The 26,541-nt window shown below is 46.2% G+C and overlaps 1 protein-coding gene across 4 annotated transcripts in view; it reads left to right on the top strand.

Annotated features, from left to right (window-relative positions):
- Window positions 1-26,541, top strand: part of DMD (dystrophin) — a 3,148,630-nt gene that overhangs the window by 2,778,501 nt on the left and 343,588 nt on the right. For all 4 annotated transcript variants that reach the window (XM_029603105.1, XM_029603098.1, XM_029603099.1 and 1 more), the window contains 3 exons: window positions 5,557-5,713; window positions 15,087-15,207; window positions 17,832-18,100. In XM_029603105.1, the coding sequence (XP_029458965.1) occupies window positions 5,557-5,713; window positions 15,087-15,207; window positions 17,832-18,100 (547 nt within the window). The remainder of the gene's footprint in view (window positions 1-5,556; window positions 5,714-15,086; window positions 15,208-17,831; window positions 18,101-26,541) is intronic.

Below are 26,541 nucleotides of genomic sequence, written 5' to 3'. Positions count from 1 at the left end.
GTGAAGAAGATATGTTCTTGCTGGTTGGAGGGGAAAAAATGATGATCATGGTCCTGGAAAAGCTTGGCTAAAGAGCCAGGTTTTAAGTTTTTTTTTGAATGAAGAGTGGCAGAACTCAAGCCGAATGTCTGGTGGGAGCGCATTCCATTGAATGGGGCCTGCTGTAGATATGGCACGTTTATGATGCGAGGATTTTGTTGAAGGTACATAGAGTGTGCCTTTATATGCTCCTCTGATGGGTCTAGAGGAGGAGTGAGGGCGTAGTTGGTTACATAATTGAAGAGGAGAGATATTGTGAATGGATTTATGAATTACGGTGAGTACTTTATATAGGATCCTTTGCTTTATAGGCAGCCAGTGGAGGAGCTTGAGAATGGGGGTGATGTGATCTCTTTTATTCGTATTGGTAAGGATTCTGGCTGCAGAGTTCTGTAGCATTTGGAGGGGTTTGATGGATGAATATGGAAGGCCAAAGAGAAGCGAATTGCAATAGTCGACTTTTGATAGAATAATGGCTTGTAGGACCATCCGAAAATCGTTGAAATAAAGAAGAGGCTTCAATTTTTTTAAGACTTGTAACTTATAAAAACAGTCTTTGGTGGTTGTGCTTATGAATTTTTTAAAATTGAGCTGATTGTCTAGCATGATACCTAGATCTCGAACATGTGGTGAGTGATTTAATATGGGAGTGGATGAGTTGAGTAGGTCAGCTGGGTTTAGAAGTTTGATGTTGATGTCTTGATTGATGATTAGGATCTCAGTTTTGTTGTTGTTAAGAATGAGGCAAAGGCTGGAGAGAAGATGATTGATCTGTTGCAAACAATTGTTCCAGTGAGCCAAGGTTTTTTGTAAGGATTCTGAGATTGGGATGAGTATCTGGATGTCATCCGCGTAGAGATAGTGAGTTAGGTTTAGTTTAGTAAGTAGATGACATAGAGGTAAGAGGTAAATGTTGAAGAGGGTAGGGGAAAGGGAGGAACCCTGAGGGACCCCCCGGTTGGAAGGGATCGGTTGTGATTCTTTGTTGTTAATCTTTACTTTGAATTGTCTATTTGCTAGGAAGGATTTGAACCAGCTGAAGACTGTTCCTTTAATGCCTATATCTGCCAGACATTTTAATAGAGATGAATGGTTGACAGTGTCAAAGGCTGCAGAGAGATCTAGTAGTATCAAAAGATGTGGTTGTTTTTTGTCCATATTAGATAGAATAGAATCGGTAAGAGAGATAAGGAGAGATTCAGTGCTTAACGATTTCCGAAAGCCATACTGGGAAGATACAAGAAATTAACGTCAGCTGTGTGCTGGCATTAATTTCTGAGCATACAAATGTGTGGATTGGGAACACATTTTTTTTTCTGCTTTAAGGGGAATGCATAATAGCGCTCATCAACATGAATTTACATGCGATGAGCGCTATTGTCTACGCGGGCGGTTGGGCGCACGTTTTGGATGCGCTAACCCCCCTTTTGCATCGGGGTTATGGCCGCGCATCCAAAATGGGCTTCCAACAGCGCGTTGAGCCATGCGCCGCAGCCAGCACACCGTACTACATCGGCCTGTTAGACAGTAATTTTATAACAGCCCAAGAAGTGCTGAAGTCTGCATGTGGAAGGCACACAGGGACTTTAGCCTGATTTTTCTAAGCCGCCTTTGATGCATGCAGGGCGCAGGTGTAAACCTGTATGCGGACATGGGTGGACATGCTCTGGAAAATCCACAGTCTCCCGTCCCACCAGAACAGCTGTTTGCAGTGGACATAAAAGTGCATGCTGAATCTTTTATAAGCACAAACCCCTAGGCAAATTTCAAGCCAATTTACATGCACAAAACTGAGTATTAAGTGAATAAAAGCTTTAAAAATTCAGCCCTTAAATTGTCACGCAAAAATCATCATTGATTGAAAAAAATGATTCCTTACCATTAGCACCACTGTGTTAATGCGCATTAATGCCTCTTTGGTGCGCATTCAGTGCATTTCACCCATATTAACACGTCACCACTTTTTAGTAAATCGGTACCTTAGATTCTTAAAATCAGGGGGTGTGGCTATAGTGCCACATTTTTTAATTTATAAAAGCATCACAGCTAGGAAGGGAGCTGCAACCCAGTGGAAAAATAATGTGTTATTACAGGTCTGAGAAGCTTGGGCCCACGCCGCTGAGATGCTGCATTCATAAAACGGTTCCCACGCTCAAATAAACCCAACGTATATTAATGGTGTTTACACCTTAATCCCACAGCTCAGTCATCACCCTTGAAGCTTGTGGATTCAAGATCTGAGTAAAACAAGGAAGATCTGTAATCTAGTGGTGGGATATGCATGCAGATCTCCTGTTATGACGCTGCGTTAGGCTCAAGACAGCTTATCTTCTGAAGAACTCCAGGCAAGCCTCCCGTAGTTGCAACGTGAGGGCGGGCAAGTCTTGTAGCCTGGGATTTCTTTTTAATTCTTGTCTTGGCACATTCAGAAAGAGCCAAGGCTGTAATCTGGAGATTTGCAGGCAGGTACTGAGAGAGAAATGTTCGAGTTTTGTAGAAAAGCAAGGATGAAAACTTTGCTTAAAAAGATCCCAGAAGGAAGAAAGGCAGGTCGATTTCTTTGATGGCGCTAGCATTGAGTGTCCTGGTTCCAGCCACGTCTCTGCTGCTGCTGCTGCTGCTGCTGTGTCTTGGTAACTCAGAGGGTAGCAACAGCAGCAGGCTGAATTCATCTTTGTGAAGAGAAATGTCGAAGACATTGGCCATTGTAGCTGAAGCCCTGCGGGGGGGGGGAGTTCAGCTGGTTTAATAGCCGAAGCTTTCTCAGGAGCATTCATCACTAAATATCACTGAAAGATTTGGAACCAAAACCGGAACAGTGTGTTGGGTGAGGCGAGAGAGCTGGAGGGGAGCTTTGGTTCTCTCATGGACTTCCAAATGGAGGTGTAGCTTTGTGATTAAAGCAGCAGGCTGCGAACCAAGGAAGCCGGGGTTCACATAGCGCTGTCACTCCCTGTGATCTTGGGCAAATCACTTCATCTTCCTCTGCCTTAGGTACCTCCTTAGATTGTAAGCCTTCTGGGGACAGGGATGCAGCTGCATGTAACTCACTTTGGGCTACCAATGAAAAGGCGTGAGCTAAATGCCAAATAAATAATACACAAGATGTCTATCTCAGAGGGAAGGAGGTCACACGAAGAAATATTGCTTCACCAAGAAGGGGTGGTGGGTGCCTGGGATAACCTAGAGGCAGGTGTGGTGGAAACCAAGACGGACACATTTAGGACACGCAAGGGAGGGCATTAGCTTGGGCTGGCGTTACATTAGCAGATCATTACCTCTTTACCTACGCAACTGCCTTTGAAAACTGCCCTCACAGGAGAGAATGCCCAAAGGAATTTTGCACAGGTTAATGGATGCTTAAGCCCCTTTCGAAATCCCCCGCGCTGCAGGGAAATGGGGTGAGGCTGGGGCTGCCTCAAGGCATTGATTGTAAACTTCCCCCATCCCCCAGTGGGGAGTTTGTAGCTGCAGACCCTGCAGTCATTTACTGTGTGTGCCCATAGACTCCAGCGGGCAGGACATTTTTAAAAGGAACCAGGGAATTCTCTCGAAAATGAATTTGAAGGGCCATGAGAACAAAAGAAGCAAGATCTGTTGGGGGGGGGGGGGACTGGATATGGCCCCTGGGGAGAGTAACTTTCAAAAGGCAATTTGTAAGGTGTTTACATTTCTCCTGCAGAAATGGCCCTTTTACAACTTGCCTGCTCTCTCCGTGCGTGCAGGCCCCTGTAGGCACAGAGATTTCCTCACATTGGGCAGAGGTGCTCCCGGGGCAGGGGCAGGCAGGGTTTCTTACCCACACGCGCGCACTTCGTGTAAATTTTCCCACAAATTGTCCATGCGCTTAATGGCAGGCGTAATTATGTGCAGATTCATTTGGTTGGGATAATTTTCCACATAAGTCCATTCTGAAGACTGGTGTAACTTACGCACTTACTCGCTGCATAATATGGGGGGGGGGGGGGAGGGTTGTTATATAATTACCCCCATAAATGGTCATTTTGAAAGCCAGTTCCATGAATAAAATATTGCTTTACTCCTGGGAATAATGCCTTCCCCATCTGTGGATAAACGTCCGCACGTAGTGCCAGTGTGGGCCTACTTTTACATGCAGTAGGGGGATGCGTTCCTGGGGACCAGGGTTGGGATGAGGTTTGGAATTACAAGGGTACTTTTGTGATGACTGTCAGATGCTCACTGTAATGACTCAGGTGTACCCCTGTAATGACTAACAGATACCCCTCAATAATGACTGGCAGATTCTCTCTCTATGATGACTGGCAGATTCTCCCTGTGATGACAGATTTATTTATTTATTTTATTTATTTACTTTATAGACCGTCAATCTAGACGGTGTGTAATTAGTCATATAGATAGGAGAATACAAAACAGTACATCATAAAAACAAGGTTAAAAATGAATCAAAATATAAACAGTGCATTACTTTGTAAAACAATAAAAATAAATAAAATAAAAATATAAAAGTTAAAACAACCTAGCAAGTAAAAGAAAGTAAAAATTAAAGTAAAAACAAAGTAAAACAAATATCAATTAAAGCCAGATGTTACAACTTTAAGCAAGGAAACAGCTTAGTGGAGGATCCAACAAACATATTGATCATTTCTCTGCCACTAATTCATAGGCATTTTTAAATAGTAATGTTTTCAGCTTTTTTTTTTTTTTTAAAGAGTTTCATGTCCTTTTGTAATCTAAATTCCTTGGGTAACGAGTTCCATAATTTGATGCATTCCCCTTGTAACGATTGACAGATTTCCCCTGATAATGACTGTCAGATTCTCTCTATGATGACTGACAGATTCTCCCCGGGATGACTGTCAGATGCTTGCCATGGTGACTGTCAAATACATGCTGTAGATGACTGATATATTCTCCCTCTGACAGATACTCGCTGTAATGACAGATACATTCTTCCTGTGATGACTGACAAATACCCCTTCTGATGACTCACAGATACTCCCTGTGTTGACTGAGAGATACTTGCTAAAATGACTGTCAGATACTCGCTGTGGTGACTGACAGGTACCCTTTGTGATACCTGACTTATATCTCCTGTAGGGACTGACAGATGCTCGCTGTGGTGACTGACAGATACCCCCTGTGAAGACTGACAGATACTTCTTGTGATGATGACTTACAGATCCCACCTGTATTGAGTGTCAGATACTTGTTGTGGTGACAGATTCTCACTGTGATGACTGGCATATATTTGCTGTAGTGACTAGCAGATACTCCCTCCTAGCGACTGACAGGTACTCCTTGTAGTGACTGTCAGATACCCCCTTTGATAACTGACAGATACTCGCTGTAATGACTGATATATCCCCTGTAATCATTGAAGGCCACAGTGAGTAAGTGGCAGAGATGAAAAGTGAGGGCTGTAAATCAGCTCTTCTCTGTGTCCCTGATCAGCGGTGCATAAGGTCATTGAAGAAAACTTGCAGTTGGCAGAGGAGTGTCTGAAATGGTTCTAAACGAACTGGGCGTGTTTTCCAGGTCCCATTTGGAAGCCAGCTCCGACCAGTGGAAGCGGCTGCACCTCTCCCTGCAGGAGCTGCTGGCCTGGCTGCAGCTGAAGAAGTCGGAGCTGCAGCAGCAGGAGCCTGTGGGTGGGGATCTCCCTACCGTGCAGAAGCAGAATGACACCCACCGGGTAGGAACCTTTCTCCGCATTGGGGTTTGTTTTTTTTTTTGTGGGAAGGAGAGGTAAAGTTGTAAGACTCACCTCTTGAATGGGTGTTTATCAACTCAGCAAAAGCCCCTTTGGTTACTTTCAGTGAAGCCAATATTCCAAAATCCAGGAAACGGATAACTTATCTAGCTAAAAATTAGCCGTATAAGCTATCCAGGTAGTCAATGTGATGAACGCCCCACTGAATATCCCCAATTAAGGTTGTCCAGCTAACCGTAGCCAGATAAGTGTCAACCTAACCGGATAATCTTTGAATTTTACTGGTTAGACATAAAGTTATTCAGCTACATTTGGCCGGATAACTTTATTCAGAAGAATTTAAGCCAGTTAAGTGGAGCTGCAGGCCTGCATCGGGAGGGCGGGAGAGTTAGGATTCAGGTGAGGAGGGGGGAGGGAGCAGACGGCTGGTGGGGGGGGGACACCCAGCACCGGCCCTTTTATTTTTATCTTTATTCAGAGGGAGGAGGTTTGAGGGAGAGGCTGCAGGCTGCAGGCTGGGCCCTGGAGAGCTGAGCGTTTGGAGCTTGGGCAGGAGAGGGAGGGGGGGGGGGGTGGGATCTACAATCTTTTTCTTTAAAAGTCCTGCAGCTCCACATAATCAGCTTATATTCTTGTGAATACAGCCTCTTAAGGCTGATGTTATCTGGGGGCACGCTCCTCAGGCACGTTTTAAGTTAGACGACAGATTTATTCCAATAGCTCCAAATATCGGCATTAGCCAGATAAGTTATTCGGCTAACTCAATGCCCCCCACACCCCTTTTCCTATTCAGCTAAATCGTAGCCGGATAGTGACTTATCCAGCTAACGCCTAGCCAGCTAAGAAAGGGAAATGTTCAAAAGTTGCCATTTATGTGGATAATTTCTGAGTTATCCAGTAAATGGCTTTGAATATTGACTTTGCTGTGTTTGGGTGCAAATATGAAATCACTTAACCCATTAACTGGTGAGCCCCTGCACAAAAAAAAGTAGTGTAGTGGTTAGAGCAGCAGGGAAGCCAGGATTCAAATCACCCTGCCACTCCTTGTGACCTTGGGCAATACTCGTTGCCCTCTATGGGCTCAGGTACAAACTTACAGGGTCATTTTTCAGATTGCATTGAGGCCCTAAAACACAATAAAAGACTGTAATGCGTGTTATATCACGTATATCGTACAATATCGCAACGATAGTGCACTATTGTGGGGATATTGTACCATGTACGAGGTATTTTGCATGTCCCTATCCAGATACCCACCCCTATTACAATGACCACCTTTGCATACAATTTGCATGTATGAATAATGGAAATGAACGCAGCCAAACGGGGAAGTTGAGCGGGGGTGATTGCTGACCCCTGTTTCGACCCAGGCCACCAGTTGAGGTGGCCCCTACTCCTCAAAAATAAAAGTGTAAAATATGTGTGCAGCAGGGAACCCCTCCCCCGCCCCCCCCCCCCCCCCCCGATACACAATTCAAAGTCCCCCCACCTCCCTGACCCTCCTGAATTACAAAACCAAAATCCCCCTCCTGATTGCACAATACAAAGTCCCCCTCCACCGATGCCCCCGAATGACCAATCCAAAGTCTCCCCTCCCCCAACCCCCCGAATGACAAATCCAAAGCCCCCTCACCCCCGAGTGAGCAAACCAAAGTCCACCCTCCCCCTCTCCCCTGACTACCCTGAGAGCCATAGTCCCCCACCCCCCCCCTCCAGAGACCCCCTTATCTTATGCTCCATCCCACAGCAGAGACAGGTGCACCCTCGCACCTGTCCCAGTCAGCACCATTTTGGAAAATGGTGCCAACCTCACCTTACCCCAGCCATGTGCCTGGGGTAAGGTCCGGGGATCGGACTCAGGCCATGTGGCTGGGATAAGGTGAGGTCAGTACTATTTTGAAAAATGTCACCAACTGGGACAGGTGCGAGGGTTCACCCATCCGCACTGTGGAATCGAAGATAGGGTAAGGGGGTATCTGCAGGAGGTCTGAGGGGGTGGGGGAGGGGGAGGGGGCTATGACTCGGAGGGGTCAGGGGTGGGGGGACTTTGGTTTGGTCATTTGGGGGTCGGGAGGTCTTTGGATTGTGCAATCGGCGTCAGGAGGGAGGGGGGACTTTGGTTTGGTCAATTGGGGGTCAGGGGAAGGGGACTTTGGATTGTACAGTCAGGGGGTTAGGGGGAGGGGTCTTTGGATTGGTTATTCAGGAGAGGGAGGAGTCAGGGGAGGGAGGAGGGGGACTTTGGATTGTGCAATTGGGGAGCTGGGGGCAAGGGGAGAGGGTGCTGCCACTGCGCACATATTGTACACTTTATTTTTGGGGACTAGGGGCCATCTCGACCGGCAGTCCAGGTTGAAACGGAGTCTGCAATGACCCCTGCTCAACCTCCCCGTTTGGCCACTTTTTTTTTTCCGGCGGCCAGTGTCTCTTTAGGATAATGGCGGTCCCATGGAGCTGCGATGTGTTTTTGAGGGCGGAGCCCCATTATCGTGGTGACACTCTCCCATGATAGAATAGAAGCCTCCTGCAAAGACACATCGCAATTTAATGAATCTAGGCCTTAGATTGTGAGCCCTCTGAAGATAGGGTTAATATTCCAGTACCTGAATGTAATCAACTTTGAAATGCCGAAAAGTAGAATAGATTGAATAAATAAATGTAAACACAGATAAAACTGGCTCCTTGTTTATGCCGTGTTGAATATCATTGCAAGCTTTGTTTGGCTCTCAGGCCTAGAAATCATTTTGGGGATGCAGAATCGGCGTGTAGGTGCTATAAATTCATAATTCTGTGGGAAAACCCTAGATAAATAAGGTGCTTTTGGATGCTTAGCAGCTTGGGTTTAATTCCTTATGTTGAGAGCATATTTCCTTGTAATAATTAAACTTTGAGCTTGCTGTTTTGTGGTTATGCTTTCCTTTTAAAGTATCTATAATTCAGTTCCTGAAAAGTGTTAATGATGCGTCGGTCTTTGAAGCTCCCAGGAGATCTCCCAGTTGGGGGTCTGGAGATGTGCTAATCAATATGCGTTATTAAAGCAGCGGACAGAATGCCATTACTAGCCTGGACCTGGTGACACACAGAAAGGCTTAAATAAAGCAGCTTACTTGTTCTTTTGTCAGCTCATATATTATGTGTCTTCGATTTCCTCAGCACTCACCACCAAGTGTGGAAGAAGATGAAGAACTCGATAAAGTTTGCCTGAAATCACTGGCTGTAAATTAGACCTTCACTTCAGCTAAATCTCCTCTCTCCACTGGCCCACTTCCTTCTGGCTCATCTCTCTCTGGCTTGGTGCTTTGATAAGTTTTGTTTCCAAAGAATGAAAAATGCCTCTGAATGTCATTTATAATCAAGCCAGCACAAACGAGATTTCAGTAGTGGAGACAAAGCTTTAACGGGGGTTACGTTTTTTCCTACACACTCAGCAATAAGGAAGTGAGAAAGCCACATTCTGTGACCCACACTCAGTGATAAAGAAGTGAGAAAGCCACATTCTGTGACCCACACTCAGTGATAAAGAAGTGAGAAAGCCACATTCTGTGACCCACACTCAGTGATAAAGAAGTGAGAAAGCCACATTCTGTGACCCACACTCAGTGATAAAGAAGTGAGAAAGCCACATTCTGTGACCCACACTCAGTGATAAAGAAGTGAGAAAGCCACATTCTGTGACCCACACTCAGTGATAAAGAAGTGAGAAAGCCACATTCTGTGACCCACACTCAGTGATAAAGAAGTGAGAAAGCCACATTCTGTGACCCACACTCAGTGATAAAGAAGTGAGAAAGCCACATTCTGTGACCCACACTCAGCGATGAGGACATGAGAGAGCCACATTCTGTGACCCACACTCAGCGATGAGGACATGAGAGAGCCACATTCTGTGACCCACACTCAGCGATGAGGACATGAGAGAGCCACATTCTGTGACCCACACTCAGCGATGAGGACATGACAGAGCCACATTCTGTGACCCACACTCAGCGATGAGGACATGACAGAGCCACATTCTGTGACCCACACCCAATGATTAGGAAGAGAGAGAGCCACATTCTGTGACCCACACCCAATGATTAGGAAGAGAGAGAGCCACATTCTGTGATCCATACCCAGTGATTAGGAAGTGAGAGAGCCACATTCTGTGACCCACACTCAGCAATGAGGACGTGAGAGAGCCACATTCTGTGATCCACACCCAGTGATTAGGAAGTGAGAGAGCCACATTCCGTGATCCACACCCAGTGATTAGGAAGTGAGAGAGCCACATTCCGTGATCCACACCCAGAGATTAGGAAGTGAGAGAGCCACTTTCCGTGACCCACAACCAGTGATTAGGAAGTGAGAGAACCACATTCTGTGACCCACACTCAGCAATGAGGACATGAGAAGCCCACATTCTGTGACCCACACCCAGTGATTAGGAAGTGAGAGCCACTTTCTGTGACCCACACCCAGTGATTAGGAAGTGAGAGAACCACTTTCTGTGACCCACACCCAGTGATTAGGAAGTGAGAGCCACTTTCTGTGACCCACACCCAGTGATTAGGAAGTGAGAGAACCACTTTCTGTGACACACACCCAGTGATTAGGAAGTGAGAGCCACTTTCTGTGACCCACAACCAGTGATTAGGAAGTGAGAGCCACTTTCTGTGACCCACACCCAGTGATTAGGAAGTGAGAGCCACTTTCTGTGATCCACAACCAGTGATTAGGAAGTGAGAGCCACTTTCTGTGATCCACAACCAGTGATTAGGAAGTGAGAGCCACTTTCTGTGACACACCCCCAGTGATTAGGAAGTGAGAGCCACTTTCTGTGACCCACACCCAGTGATTAGGAAGTGAGAGCCACTTTCTGTGACACACAACCAGTGATTAGGAAGTGAGAGGGCCGCATTCTGTGACCCACACCCAGTGATTAGGAAGTGAGAGCCACTTTCTGTGACCCACAACCAGTGATTAGGAAGTGAGAGCCACTTTCTGTGACACACACCCAGTGATTAGGAAGTGAGAGCCACTTTCTGTGATCCACACCCAGTGATTAGGAAGTGAGAGCCACTTTCTGTGATCCACACCCAGTGATTAGGAAGTGAGAGCCACTTTCTGTGACACACTCCCAGTGATTAGGAAGTGAGAGCCACTTTCTGTGACACACACCTAGTGATTAGGAAGTGAGAGCCACTTTCTGTGACACACAACCAGTGATTAGGAAGTGAGAGAGCCGCATTCCGTGACCCACACCCAGTGATTAGGAAGTGAGAGCCACTTTCTGTGACCCACACCCAGTGATTAGGAAGTGAGAGAACCACTTTCTGTGACACACACCCAGTGATTAGGAAGTGAGAGAACCACTTTCTGTGACACACACCCAGTGATTAGGAAGTGAGAGCCACTTTCTGTGACCCACAACCAGTGATTAGGAAGTGAGAGCCACTTTCTGTGACCCACACCCAGTGATTAGGAAGTGAGAGCCACTTTCTGTGACACACAACCAGTGATTAGGAAGTGAGAGAGCCGCATTCCGTGACACACACCCAGTGATTAGGAAGTGAGAACCACTTTCTGTGACCCACACCCAGTGATTAGGAAGTGAGAGAGCCACTTTCTGTGACCCACAACCAGTGATTAGGAAGTGAGAGCCACTTTCTGTGACCCACACCCAGTGATTAGGAAGTGAGAGCCACTTTCTGTGACCCACACCCAGTGATTAGGAAGTGAGAGAGCCACTTTCCGTGACCCACACCCAGTGATTTGGAAGTGGGTTTCAGTGATTTTTGTTTTCAAGAAAGCTTTTTTGTCCACCCTTCTTGCCCAGAGAAGAGGAGTGAGGAAGATTAGTATTTTTCCCTGTCTGCAGTATTTTTGGATGCTTCATACCAAAAGATCCCTATGCCATGTAAAAGAATTGGACACAAACTGTAATCCAGAGCCGGCAGAAGAGAGGAGAAAACTGGGACCCCACACGGGAATTTCCACCAGGAAAAATGGAAAGCAGAGGTTTGGAGATTTTTTTAATCAAGAAGTGGACCACAGCAGGTATTTGGAAGGGGAGATCTGTAAGGGTTAGGAGCGCTCATTCCATTCATCCTGGCAGCCTAGTATTCCACTCACAGGAAAAAAAGGGACCCTTGGGAGAAGAATAAGAAGACCACAGATACAGATCTCTTTTGGATTTTATTTATCAATGTGATTATGGATGCAACAAGAAGAAAATATACTGGTGCCAAGTTGAGCAGTAAACGTGTTATTTATGGTGCCCCCTGCTCCAATGTCCAGCCCGGTTATTGGACTTAACTAGAACATAGACTTACTTCCAGTGAAGAGATGTTTACACTACACCTTAGGACCTGCAAGTTTATCTTCTTCCCCCTAACCCCTCACATTTGGAGAATTCATGCCAGGCTTTGCATGGACTAAGCAATGGGTACTGAGTGCGCCCTTGCCTTCATACCTATGCTAGGAGTGGGCAAACGTTTTTAAGCAGAGCCATATTTATGGGTTTCGCCTGCATCGAGGACCGGGGGAAGAGGGGGGTCCCTTTGGAGATCTAGTCAGGGAGACATGGGGGGGGGGGGGGGGAACCCTCAGGGCACCAGTCAGGGAGAAATGATAGAAGAAAGGCAACACATTCAATTAAAATTGAGAAGAAAGTTATTAAAATAGTATCTAGCTTCTGTGCAAATAATGCTGAAATAATCAGACACATTGGCATACATGCTCCTGGCTGGAACTCCGGGGTGGGAAGGGGTTCCTGCAGTGACTTACCGGTCAAGCATTTTACCCAGCAGAAGAAATGAATGTATTGTTCATACAACTGGAAGAAAGCTACGAGACCTGATTTGCATTCAGTACCACAAAAGGAGCTAGCGCTTCTGCTCCCACTGCTACATAATCCCAGCATAAGAGTCAGCAGCAGCTGGAGCCTCTCTTTTGCTCCCGTTGCTCTTTGCTCACTGCCTGAAACTGTTCCCTGTGGCAGGAGGCAGACAGTGGCACTCTCGCTGCAGGCTCCCCACTGCCAGCATGGATTCTCCTCGATCTCTTCTCTGCCACGGCCCCCAGAGCTTTGGGCTTCAGCGCTGCAACTCTGCTCCTGCTCCAAGCTTCCTGTGCCGCTTGCAGCACCACGTCAGCGACCTCACGCACTCTTTATCCTCTCTGGCCTGCTGATGCTCTGGCCTAACATCATCAACAAAGGCCATGACGTGAGCGATGCTGGGCCATTGCTGATGACATTGGGCCAGAGCGACGGCAAGCCAGAGACAATGAAGATTGGGTCAGGTAGGCAGGCCAGATAAAAGAGAGAGATGGGCCGATTCTGGCCTGCAGGTTATCGTTTGCCCACCCCTGAGCTGCACAAGCAGATCTAGAGTGTTTAGTAAACTGTGCAAACACTATAACATTGCTGTATTAGAAAAACACTGGGATCATGACCCTTACAAGGTTTCAGAGAATGAAGATGTCGTGATCACCTGGGACTGATAGAAAGCTCGAATCAAGAAAATTGAACACTGTAGTAAAGAAGAAAAACACAAGAACAGCATTGTTCCCAACAACAAACGACAATTATGTATGGAGAGAAAAAAGGTTATTAAGTACCGAGGGACATAATCAGAAACCAAGAAAATGTGGCAGAAAGATACAAAAATAGTTATAATTTTACAGGACCCCATCGGCCTGATTACAAAGTCCTTCCAAGAGCACCTTGATATGTTACCAGTACATATTACACCCTCTGGACTGCAGAAGGAGGCTCTCCTTGGCACAATACAAGTATTAAATCTGAGAGACTGAGATCGTACCCAGCATACCCTGACTTACGAGTGAGAATTATTCCTGACTAGGGACGTGCGAAACACTGCCCCGAGTAATCGAACGGAACATTCCCCTAGCAGCTGATTAAAAGCTTGACACTGGAAAACCAAACACGAGAAGCCGCCACGGATAAGCAGGGCGTGGCTGCATGATTCTGCACTCACGCCCGGGGAAATACCGACTGCGCCTGAACGTAATCCGCTTTGACGTGGCTGGCGAGTATAAATCAGGAACTGAAAGAAATTTCTCTCCCCGTTCGTTCTGGCAGAGGCTTTGCTCTTGCGGTTCACCAGCACCCCCCTCCCCGTTGTTCACCTGCAAGTGGCTCATTGACTCTGTCGCAGGGCCCCAGTCCAGCAGAGCTGGCGAGAATCTCACTGAGGGCAAGGGACACACACATCAGATGAGGGGAGAGATATTTACATCAGGGCAGCAACATACAAGCAGAAGGGAAAAATCCATTTAATTATTGGATTCACCAGTGTAATCAGTGCCGCGTCTCTCCGAGACACTGACAGGGGCTTCGATTCCTGTGAGCCACCATCCTGCGCACAGGAATGCTCCGCTCCCATTTCCGTCCAGATTGTCTGTCCTGCTGCCTGGGCTTTGGAAGTAAAGCAGGAAGGGAAGTTTTAAACTTTTAGGAAAAAAGGTCAAGGCCTCTTTATTCCTGGAGAGTGACTGAAAAACTCTGTGAAGGTGGCAGAGTGGGTGCAGATATTTGGTTTAAATGTAAAGGAATTTGCAGGTTGTTCGTGGTGTTGGGTCTGTAGGTTAAGATTCCCCTCCCTGGACATGTGAGGGAGGAATAAGGTCTGAGGTATAATGATTTGAACTGTTTGTAATGAGGATGCTGATTGCCTCTTTATGTGTTGGCATTTATTTGTAAACCATCTTGAGTTAGCTTGATAGAGGTCCAGGAAGGCAACATACATTTTAGTAACAATGAAATGGTAGCACACGAGAAATCAGTATCAACTGATGTCTGAATTATAGCTAAAAGGTATCACATTCTAATGAACTTCATCAAATCTTGTGAGAACATTTTGTGGAGATCTGTATTATTCGTTCACCCTGTGTTGCTGGGTACTCAGCAGCGCTGGCATGAATGGAGTGCCCTGGCTGGCATGGCATCAGAGCGGGCAGGCTTCTCAGAGGACTGGCATGACTTCTGGGAAACCCTTAGCACATCCTGCCGGCTGCTTTTTCCCATGGTGACCAGCCTTGCAGCCGAGTGCTTGGGGCACAGGGAGGAGGAGGAGGAGGCGGACGCAGCACAGACTTGATTGTGCTGTTACTCACTGAAGGAGTCCCCTCTGCTTTGAATGGTCTATTTAATCCGCTCCCCCTGCTCCCATCCATATTCATTGACTTTTCTCGGAACATGTGTTTTTTTCCCTAAAATTGGTCATGTATTCCTCCTTGTTCACATCAATTTGTAGCGACTGTGGGGTGCTGAAATGGGAGGGGGTGTGTGTGAAGTCAATGGCGAGGAAGATTATGCATTCAATCTACATTCTGCTGTTCCCTTATTTCTCAGGCCTTCAAGAGGGAGCTGAAAGTTAAAGAGCCAGTTATCATGAGCACACTTGAAACAGTGAGAACCTTTCTGGCTGAGCAGCCTTTGGAGGGTCTGGAAAAACTCTACCAGGAGCCCCGAGGTAATTGAATGTGGAGCTGTAATAACATATTGATAGAAGGATCAGCGATGGCTGAGAGATCTATAAATTCTCGCTTCCCGTGTCAGCATGGCTCTTCCATACTTCAGACTGAATCCCTCACGCTCATAAATTACACTAGAAAAGCAGAGAGCAGTCGTAAGTACATAAACAGACATTGGGATGGGTTTAGGATTTGTATCCACAATGTGCAAAATGGTGAAGAGAGCTTGCATGTGGTTGATTTTGGTCCTCAGCGGTGGGAAATTTTGTCTGGGTTAGTTGTGTGGGAAAAAGTTTGACCTGAACTCATCCTGGCTGAATTTTTGGCCCGAATTGAGTTTCTTAAACATCATGGATTTGCTTGAAATCTGAAGAAAAAAATCCATCTTATTGGCACATCTCCCTGGTAAATCTGGTGAAACTTGCAGATACAGGGCATATTTTGCAGGGATTTCTCAGTGAATTTCTAATAATCCAGAGCAGACTTTCCCTATAACAGCCCCATTTCTTTAAAACAAACAAAAAAAAAAGCAGTTTGTGAACCAATCCGATGAGCCCACAGAATTTCCACAGTTTTAACAAACTATTTATTTATTTATTTAAAACATTTGTTACCCACCCCTCCAATGTTCGGAGCAGGGGTGCAGTAAAAGTAATAGCAATAAACAAACTAGCAAAACATGCTAAGATCATATTACAGTATCTGCAAGGTAGAGTAAAGCTGGTGTGAGCTGGACTATGGGAGGCTTCCATGAATTTTTAAACCTTTTTTAAAATATGTGAGGTTCAGAGGAAGGGGGAGTGAATTCCAAAGAATTGGTCCGAGGATTGAAAAGGAGCATCCGCACGTGGATGCTAGTCTGGCTGCGTTAGCAGGGGGAGCAACCAGTAAGAACGGACTGGAGGGTCCTAAGCATTCGAATGGGAGCTGATCCATGGGGATTTCAAATTATATAAAAGGCAGATTTGTACTCAGTTTGAAAAGATATGGGAAGCCAACGTAGATCTCTTAAAACCAGAGTGGAGTGACGAATTGGGGTATTAGTAATTAAGCATGCAGCTGCATTCTGAATGATTTGTAGAGCACTGATAGACTTTTGGGGGAGACCAGGGTAAAGCGCTTATTAGGTCTGTTCTAAAGACGTGTGTACATCCTCCAATTATAACACAGTGAATTCCAGGCGAAGAGGGCCCAAATGAATTTTGACTGAGTGTCTATCCCATAATTATGTGCTGTGTAAAGATGATCTCTCCTACTCTCTCTGTCAAGTGGCATGCCTTCACTACTCTTCTCTATGTGTTACTGCAGAATGGATTTGCCCTGGGTATAGACAAAATGCTCTGGTGTGCCCAAGCCTTTTTTGGGGGGGAGGGAGACCTGGTGTTCAACTTTTCACCTCCAGCTCAGTCAAAGCCAGTGCTGGAATCCTGGCACCATAAGTTTTCATTTGCAAAAGGCCCTCCCACTATTCCTAGTCTGGTCAATGCAGCAATGGCCCTGAAGCCAGGAGCCTGGCACCAGGACTCCTTCTAGAATCCTGTATCATGGGCTCTAAATCCAGCCACTAGGTGTCACCCTTGTGGATAACCATGACTCCCTCCACGGCATCTGCAGTCCCAACCAACCTGGGGTGCAGAAGACCTGGTCCTGGAATCAAACCAGGATCCCGCTACATGGCAGTGTGCAGTGCTGCCACCAAGCCAGAACCTAGACCTATTTATTGCATCAATTAGGAATAACTGAAAGATCCTTTTACGTGGAAACTAGTAGAAAAGGCAATAAAAAAATTGAGAGGATACTATTGGCACCTCCCCAGCCCCCCTTAAGATAGCAATGTTCAAGCCTGCTCCCCCCCCACCTCCACCACCACCACATCAGCAATCCCACCCCCCAGCTGAGGTCTACTATATCCCCTGTTCCCCACCTCCCCCCATCGCCTTTTCCCCATGGCAAGCCAAAGGTTCAGCTTCAGGAGTGATGCCCAATCTCTCCTGTCTCACAGACTACAACATCCAAGATGGCGCCTGTTGAACCACAGGTCCCCTTTACCTGGCAGCTGCTCCACTAATGTGCTGGAGGAAACCAGCACATACTAATTGCAAACAGCATGCAATAATTTCAAGTATCATGCACTGTTTGCAATTTGCATGTGATCTATCCCTCAAGCACATTGAAGAGTGGACATTGGGACAAAAATGACAGAAACGAACACCAAAAAACTGCCTTTTATATATACGGCTGTATTAGAATATCTCACATTGACAAGCAGTCTACAGGTCTTACTTCTTCCAAGCAGTCTTCCAACTAAAGCTGTCTTCCAAGCTGTCTTCCAACTAAAGCTGTCTTCATTATTTAGTCTAATACAAGAAGCTGTAAGGCTTTGCAGGAGGAGGTCCTTGTCTTTTTTATGTACATGTTACAGGAAGAATTAGTTATGGAGAGGAATATTCTGCAAACATACCGCCCTGTTCTGGGAGAGCGGGTTGTCAATTTGTTGGGTTATGAATGCTTACCTTGCAGTGGAGTTTGCACTCTCTGCCAGCCTCTGAAGCTGCCTGTGGTTCTTCAGATTGTACTACCCATGAATACATGCTCCTAAAACTCTGTTGGTTTGTCTGCCTAGAGCTGCCGCCTGAAGAGAGGGCACAAAGCATTGCCAGAATCCTGCGGAAACAAGCGGACGAGGTGAAAACAGAGTGGGAGAAGTTAGGCGTAAGCTCTGCAGACTGGCAGAAGAAGATAGACGAAGCCCTGGAAAGACTGCAGGAACTTCAGGAGGCAATGGACGAGCTGGACCCTAAGCTGCATCAGGCTGAGGTCACAAAGAGCGGCTGGCAGCCAGTGGGGGATCTCTTAATTGACTCTCTGCAGGACCACATAGAGAAAGTCAAGGTAGGCTCTCATAACTCAGCTTCTAGGATGCTTCCTGCCGGAAATGTATGCAAAAGAAAACCCTTGTCGATATTCAAAAGGCTTTGTTATTCAGGCAAACCTCAAGTTTTCAATTTCCTGTCCCCCTTCAGTGGTTAAATTTTAACCAGGTACGCCATGACCCGGTTAAAATTTGAACGGATAAAACGGAGGCAGTGTAGGGGCTTTCCGGGGGTAGGGCTTAAGTTTCTCTGGGGCCGTTGTAATAAGACCCGCAGCAGAACAGGCGCTAGTTATGAGCTTGGGTTTTGATAACAGCGTGTGGCTGAAGATGCTGCTTCCGCAGGATGCAAAAAACATAAATTATGCAAATGATTTCCCCGCAAAAATGCACGTACCTAAGCGCGGTAAGGACCTATGTCATAAGCGACCGCATCCGTGCTCAAAAACCACGCTGATAATCCGCGCATAAAAGCGAGCGAGCAAACGGGTCTCCCTATTAAGTGAAAGTATGACCCTGGAAGTATTTTTAATATTTCAAATAACTGTGCTGCAGAAAAAAAACATGACAAATATTTTCATGGATGCAAATTCACACTGGCATAGCAGCGAGATAGGCGCTCAGCTGGTCGCAAATCTGGACGCTCGGACATCGAGAAAAGCGCCAAGGAAGCACCTACCTAAGCTGGCTGCTCCGACACCGAGAAAAGCACCTAGCGATGCTGGCCGCTCGATCGCCCAGAAAAGCGCCTGGCTAAGCTGGCCACTCTGACGCCGAGACGGGTGCTCAGCTAGGTGCTTTTCAGGTCGCTCGGACGCCGACATAGGCCCCCCCGAGTCGGCGCTGACACTTAACTCGTGCCCTGACCGTGGCGGTAAAAAACCCGCATTAAAAAACCCGCACTAGCACCAGCGCGACTCCCTGCATTGCTATGATCAGCTAATCACCTCCTTTGCATGCCCTTGGCATGCATTTGCGCAGGAAAAAACCGCGGGTCTTTGAGCGCGTTCGTATGCGCTTTTTTTCCCCCGCGCAGAAAACCCTTATCACATCCCCGTATAGGGCTTTGCGCGGGAAAATGCGTGTACAGACCCGCAGCAGCTTCAGCGCACCTTACTACATCGGCCCCTCTGTCTAGGACTGGTTGGAGAACTCACAGGCCTAAAATAGCTGGGTAACTGCTCCCCACCTGGTTTGAATATCGCCTTCCTCTTAAAAAGTCAATTGCGGGGTGGAGACGAGGGCTGACAGCCCACCACCGCAGGATCCCTTCTCGATTCCCGTCAAAAGATTTAAGAATGAGTGAGTTGCTGGGGACCCCCCTCCCTTCCTCGTCTGTCTTTGATGTTGCACAAAAAGCTTCTGCCCCAGTCTCCCCTCCTAATCGTGCTCCCTCCCCAGATCATTAACAAAAGGACTGAGCTCCAGGCTCCTCCCCGACCCCCACCTGGAGACGCCCTAGATCCCCGAAGGGTGGGAGTCTTACCAAGCACCCACATTCGGCCTTGCTTTGACAGCGGCTGGGGGCTGTTGGGTGCCCTGCACTAACTCGATAACTGGCAGTATTGAAGAAGCCGGCGACCCACAGCATTACCAGGATGACTCTGTTGGCACAATGTTAGCAGAGTGTATTCTGCGGAAGGGAAGCTCCACGGAGTATCCAGGTAACTTTACCCGCTGGCATGCTCAGTTTGGACCTCACTACGTCTTGACTTTTTACAAACAATGATACATCATTTCCCAATGCAAAGGATAACATTATGACTTTGTATTCTTTGATTTCATGAAATGTAAGTGTCTCGCCGTCACAGAATGATGTTTCTGGCAGGCATTCAGGACTGTTCAGCCTTCAGCAAGTAAACGCAAGGCTGGAAATGTCGTCGTGGGAGTTACTTGCTCACTTTGTACCTGAATTATCCTTCCGTAGAAGCTCGGCAGATCCTACATGATTAAAAACCTCATTCTGCTAAGAAAACGGGATGTTACATTATGGCTGAAGATCTAAGAACTATTCTGATAGGTGAACGGTGGCTTTGGGGCTCTGGTGAATTTTGTAGCAAACTACCCACAAAAAATATAAAATCTGCAAATTCTCAGGCTTCTCCAGAATCCTTTGACTTTTCCCCTTATTGTGGGGAAGGCTGTGGGTTTGCTGCAGTTTCCTTGGCATGTTTGTTGGTTCAGGCTGTAACTTGTCCTTAAACCTAAAAGAACATTCTGAGAGCGGTTTAGACTATCAGCAACTGTGAGCAGGTAGGGACAGAGAGCGGAAGAGGTAAAATAGCAAAAGGTGCTGAGTCTGTCAGGAAAGAAAGAGTAGAAACAGCAAAAGAAAACATCTGAAGCAAGACGCAGAAGGCAAAGTCCATCTAGTCTACTCTGGGGAGTTGGGAAATGCTGAGTGAGCGGCAAACGCACAGAGGGCAGGCGGGGGGGGGGGGAACAGACAAGGACCCCCCTCCCCCCTAGACACGGAGCTTGCCCTCTAGCGCCCCCTTCCACATTCAGGTTGAACCGTTTTGATTGGTTGGAGGGAAAGGCACTTAGTTCTCAATGACCCTGAAATTTACTGTGTGCCCTCTATACTCCCCCCCCCCCCCTCCGATATACAAACAGTTCTAGATCTGCTGCTGCTGCAAATGCAAGAGTACTCCAGATCTCTCTGCAGCAGGATGACTTTCTGCATTAGCAGTTCCCATGTGCTACCTCTTTCCAAATGAAAACTAATTAGAAATCTGATCATGCATAAGCATTATGCAAATTATCCTTGTGAAGAAGAGAAGGAATCGGCCCTGTGATATGAATGTAGCAGGTAGGGTTGTGCAGAGGCAACATTTTTTTTTTTTTGGTTCATTCATTCATTTATTTATTTTGTAGGTCACCTCCATTTGCCTGGCTTGTTTCAAACAAAAACTTTTTTTGTTTGTTTATTCATTCCAAATTGTGTTTTGTTTAATGTTTCCCATTTAAGTCAATGGGGAAAGCAAGGCAGCCCTTTTGAGCTTCAACACTGAGAAAGTCTTATCAGTTCTAACAAATCTTGTGGCTAGATATCATGGGAAGGGGGAAGAGAAGTCCAAGGCTCCATGAAGGGGGAAGGGAGCAGCATCAGTTTTTAAAATGTTATGTAAAGGTGTCAAGGACTTTATTTCTTCCATAGTGAATGCTTCACTATCGGGGGGAGTGTCTTCTGTCTCAGTTAAAGAATGCAGTTGTGATCCTAATCTTGAAAAGCATGCAATTAGACCAAAATGACTCCCTAAGTTTTCATCTTATCTCATCTTTATTTTTTCTTATGAAAATAATTGAGAAAGCTGTGTTAAAACAACTGCTACATTTTTTAGATCATCATAACATTTAAGACCCCTTCCACTCTCTGCTTCAACGGCAGGAGAGGAAGACCGATACTTCACGCATATCCAGCATAGCTCTCTGATTCAACGGCAGGGAGAATGAAGAAAAGTGGATCTATATACAGAGAACAACCAACAAGGACTGAATTACATAGTCTGGGTAAACAAATAAGCATGGGTGTAGCTTGCTTATTGCGGCGGTTACTACCCCTAACTAATTAAGCTAGATATTTCACTTAGATGCAGTTGCAATACTGCTCTCTACATTAATGATGTGGGTGGAAGGGAAATAGAACCAAAAGGTTACTAAGAGCCAAGAGAAACAGATAAGTATGAGAAGAAAAAAAAGTGTGAAGCTTGCTGGGCAGACTGGATGGGCCGTTTGGTCTTCTTCTGCTGTCATTTCTATGTTTCTATGACTGAGTCATAGCCCAGAGACTCTCCTTTTAGCCACTCTCAACCTGTTTGGGCGTGGTTTTGAGAGGTCCACCAATTATATTTTAGTGTTGTTGGACATCTCAGCCTCAATCGATGCTATAAATCATCAATTATTGTCGAAACTGAGGGATATAGGGATTTATGTTTTTATTTACAATATTTGTTTATACCGCCTACATGAACAGACATTGTAAGGGCTGTACAATAAACATGCACATAATATTAATCCTACAATGGTTTGAATCCTTTCTCACCAATTGCCGTTTCCAAGTAAAACTTGGACAGCAGACTTCCCTGTGGTACCACAGGGTTCAGCACTTTCTTCTCTTTTATTTAATATTCATCTTTAGCCTTTCTGTAGCCTACTTGCCAGTTTAGGAGGAGGATGCAGACTACATGCAGATGATATTCAGTTTTTTGTACCAGTTGTTTCTTCTCTTACTGATGAATTTGAACTTGTTGGTCATTGTTTAAAACCCATTCGTGAGTGGACGCATGCTACTAAACTTGCACTCACTATCAGTAAAACTTATTTAATAATTTTTAGTAGATCCTGCTCTGAAGATTATCCAATCATATTTAAATCTGAAGATTGAACCTTAAATATTTCTTCGGCAGTGAGGAATTTAGGGGAACATTTGGAATCTGACCTGTCCCTTCAAGAACAAACAAAATCAGTCGCAATGAGCGCCTTTAACAAACTGCATGTATTACGTGCTCTTAAATCTTTCCTAACTGATGCAGATTTTCGTACCATTTTACAGGCCCTGGTTATTTCTAAGTTAGACTATTGCAATTTGTTGTATGTAGGGATTCCTGCATACATGCTAAGTTGTCTCCGGGCAGTGAAGAATGCAGCCACTAGGTTAGTTACCGGCACAAGATTACTTGACCGTATTACTCCTGTATTACGCTTCCTATACAGCAGCGGTTACAATTTAAAATCATTACACTTATCCATCGCACTGTAAGTCATGACATGCCATTGTGTGTTAGTGTGCTTCTTAAAATATAAACCTCAATGCACTTTAAGATCCGACAGGTCATAACCTGCTTGATGTTCCATCAATTCGACAGGCCCAGCTTGATGAGACCAGAGAGCAAACGTTTTATGTGGAATAGCCTGCCTGATGAATTAAACTCAGTTCAGTGCTATTCCACTTTTAGAAAACAAGTAAAGGCTTTCTATTTTAAGCAGGCTCATTAGAATTAATGCTATATTTGGATATTTTAATGGCAGTATGTTCATTGTTCTTTTATTCTTATTACTGAATTTCTCATTTTTATTTTGGTTTTAACTATTTCTCATTTATTCTTAGTATGTTCATGTATGTCACTTTATTTTATGTTCTTATTTTGATAAGATGTACATTTGTATATGTTTATTGTAACACTCTGAGAACGGGGGATTGTGTGGACTAGAAATCTGCTAAATAAATAAACAAATGCAGACACTGACAGAGGGGCGAAGCAGCACTAAGAGTGGCATGAAGATCTCAGGATACCATGGCCAATATGGCCTTGGCCAAAGGTGCTGCTACCAAAAGGCGCCATTAGTACCGCTGCCTCAATAAGTGTAAAGGCAGTGCAGCCTGTTGTCCCCGCTGATCATTCTGGCGGGGGGGTGCTGCTTTTTCCACTCATAGGTGTTGGAACAGGGGAGGGCTGCCGACAACAGGAGAAGCCTCATTGGTGGCAGTGGAATGACGCATGATTTTCTTAACGTTGCTCACCCCCATGGTGCTGCTGCGATCCCCTCATTCACCTTCCCTGCTCCTGAACAATTGAAGGATTGCAACCTTGCAGCTCCAGCTGCTTCTTTCTCCTCAGCTGTCAGCACTTGATGACTTCACTCAGGCATCAGCAGCCAGGAGGAAGGAAGCCTTCACTGCAAGGCCACGATCCTTTGATTGTTCAGGAGCAGGGAGGGTGAGTGAGGGGAATCACGGCAGTACCACGGGGGTGAGTGTTATCGATCCTACTAGGGAGTTAGCAGTCAATTGTCGATCATCCCGCCAGGGGGGCGGAGTTAGCAATCGGTTAGTGATTTCCCCGCCAGGAGGGTGGAGTAGCAATCTGTTATAATCTGACTCCTGTAGAAGAGAGGGTTTAGCAGTCTGTTATGGCTTACCTGCCAGGAGGCGGAATGATCAATCTGTTAGAGTATCTGCTAGGAGTTAACAGTCTATTATAGGTTAGGACTGCTGCATAGCAATCTGTAATAGGAGCTGCTATGGAGTTGTTCCCCAGAGAGGAGAGGTCAGCAACCATCAAGATCTGTTCTTCCAGAGAGGAGGAAATAGTATCTGTTATGAATCTCCATATAGAGTGGCAACCTGATATACGAGAGTCTTCCTGAAGGGAGGTGTAGGCCCTCTGTATGGTTCCTGCTAAGAAGTAGCAAATGGTTATGATACAGTTCCTGAGGAAGAAGATGTTAGCAACAGTTGAGGGTAGACTGTAAGGTAGCAGTTTGTTGTATTCAGCTCTTGAAGCGTGAGAGTTGAGCACTCTAATGTAGAATGGTGAATCCTTGGGTCGATGGCAGATGACAGCGCCCTCAAGAGGATATCAAGAGAGGGACCACCGACTAGGCTGGAGTATGGAGACAGACACAGATAGTTCTTTATTAGACAGATAGTAGAACCACCAGAGGTGGCAGTAGTCAGCTGATGTGCCCGGCAGATCCTGAAGTCCCTCAGATCCTGGAACTACGGGTTAGCTGAGTTGTAGAGAGAGACTCATAGATAGTGAGTAGACAGGGTATGCTGGATACATAACCAGAAGTAGATGATACACTCACATAGATTATAATAAAGTTCAGCAGCTGGAGAGAGTAAGGCCCTCGAGGAGCGAGTACCTGGTTCCAGGAACAGCTCTGAGAGAGCGATGGTAACTCACAGTTAATTATCTCTGTAATGGTCTCTAGGCAGACTGTAATAAGAACTCACAATATCTGTATATGAAATAGCTTCTGAAATAGAAGTGAGTCTTCGTAAGGTTTTAGGAATATAGGCCCTCGAGGAGCGAGTACCAGTTCCTATCTGCAATCTGTAATAACTCACGATCTCCGTACCTGCGATAGCATCTTAGACAGAAGAGAGTCTTCAGTTCTAGGAACATGGGCCCTCGAGGAGTGAGTACCGGTTCCTAGTGATATTTTTACCTCAGAGGACTGTGCTTTGAATGCCATTTTTCATGTAAAATCTGTTATTATAAATGCATTTTTAATTATATATAAGGAGGGTTTGATGGGGTGGGGGGTGCAAGGCTGGAAGGTTTTCCTAGGGCACCTAATACCTTTGCACTGACCTTGGGCATTGCTGTACAAACATTTAATAGAGTCTCACAACTTGTGGTGTCATGTGTTGTGTAAAGGGTGAGAGTGCAGTTTTTCACTTGGCCATAGGCGCCACATTGCCTGGCTATGGCTGTGCCATGAGATATGTGAAGCAGCCACTGACTGTGGCAAGAACACCTCAAGGTGTAGAGTCTGGGGTATGGCAGCAAGACTCCCAAAGTATTAAGTCTTCACTACAGCAAGGCAGAGTGGCACCAGAACCTCAAGGTATAGTGTTTGGACTATGTCAGGCAGAGTGGCAGCAAGACCCCCAAGGTGTAGCATAAGAGGTGTAGCAGCAAGGCAAAGTGGCAGCAGACCCCTAAGGTGTAGAGTCTGGAGTATGGCAGCAAGGCAGAGTGGCAGCAAGACTCCCATTGTGTAGCATCTGGGCATAGATGGCAACAAGGCTGAGTGACAGCAAGATCCCAAGGTGGTACATTAAGAGAATAGCATTAAGACAGAATGACATCAAGACACTCCCTCCTCCCCCCCCCCCCCCCCCCCCCGGTATAGCATTAGGTTCATGGCAGCAAGGCAAAGTGATAAAGTGATAACAAGACCCCCAAGAGTAGAGTCAAGTGTACGGCAGCAAGACCCCTAAGGTGTAGCATCAGGAGCAGAGCAGCAAGGCAGAGTGACAGCAAGACCTTTAAGGTGGAGTCTGGGAGAGAAAACAAGATGACTGCCGGAGCGGTCGCATGTTAACTTGGTCTGTTTTCTGCACCTCCTTTTACTAACATTCTGGTTTTTCTCGATAATGCCGCTTAAAAAGAAAAGGGAAGATCCGTGTGTTTCCCGCTGAACCAGATAATCCTAAGGGGCAACATTTGATATCTCAATATGCGACCCAGACACCAGGTACGAGGACATCAAGCCCCGTTGCAGAGTCGGAGAAAGGAGCCCCATACTCACCTGGGGAATTATCGCTGACTCCTCCGGACCCCAGATCACCGCCACAAGCTTTTCCTCTGCTGGACATCACAGTTGCTGAGACGCCGGTTGATGAGCTCACTGGGCATGCTCAGACAGGAGGCGCGGTCGGCGTTGGAGCAGAGGGGGGAGCAACCCCTGCTCATGCTGAGTCCCTGGAAAGTGGAGTGGGGAGAAGGGCAACCAGCTCCTCGATACCATCCGAGGGAGGCAGGAATGCCGTTGAGCAAGGGGTTTGCTCGAACACCCCATTGGAAATTGTGAAACCGGCGATTGTAACCCTTGATGCCCTTTGGGATTTGGTTGCGGGCATTGTGGTGAATTCAGTCTGGAGGCTGTATCAAAAAGAATGGACTTGTTCAAACAGGAACACCAACAAGAAGAACTGGATCAAGCT

Source organism: Rhinatrema bivittatum, chromosome 5 (assembly GCF_901001135.1).
Source record: "Rhinatrema bivittatum chromosome 5, aRhiBiv1.1, whole genome shotgun sequence".
Classification (NCBI taxonomy): Eukaryota; Metazoa; Chordata; class Amphibia; order Gymnophiona; family Rhinatrematidae; genus Rhinatrema; species Rhinatrema bivittatum.
This window is presented reverse-complemented; position numbering and strand designations above follow the sequence as displayed.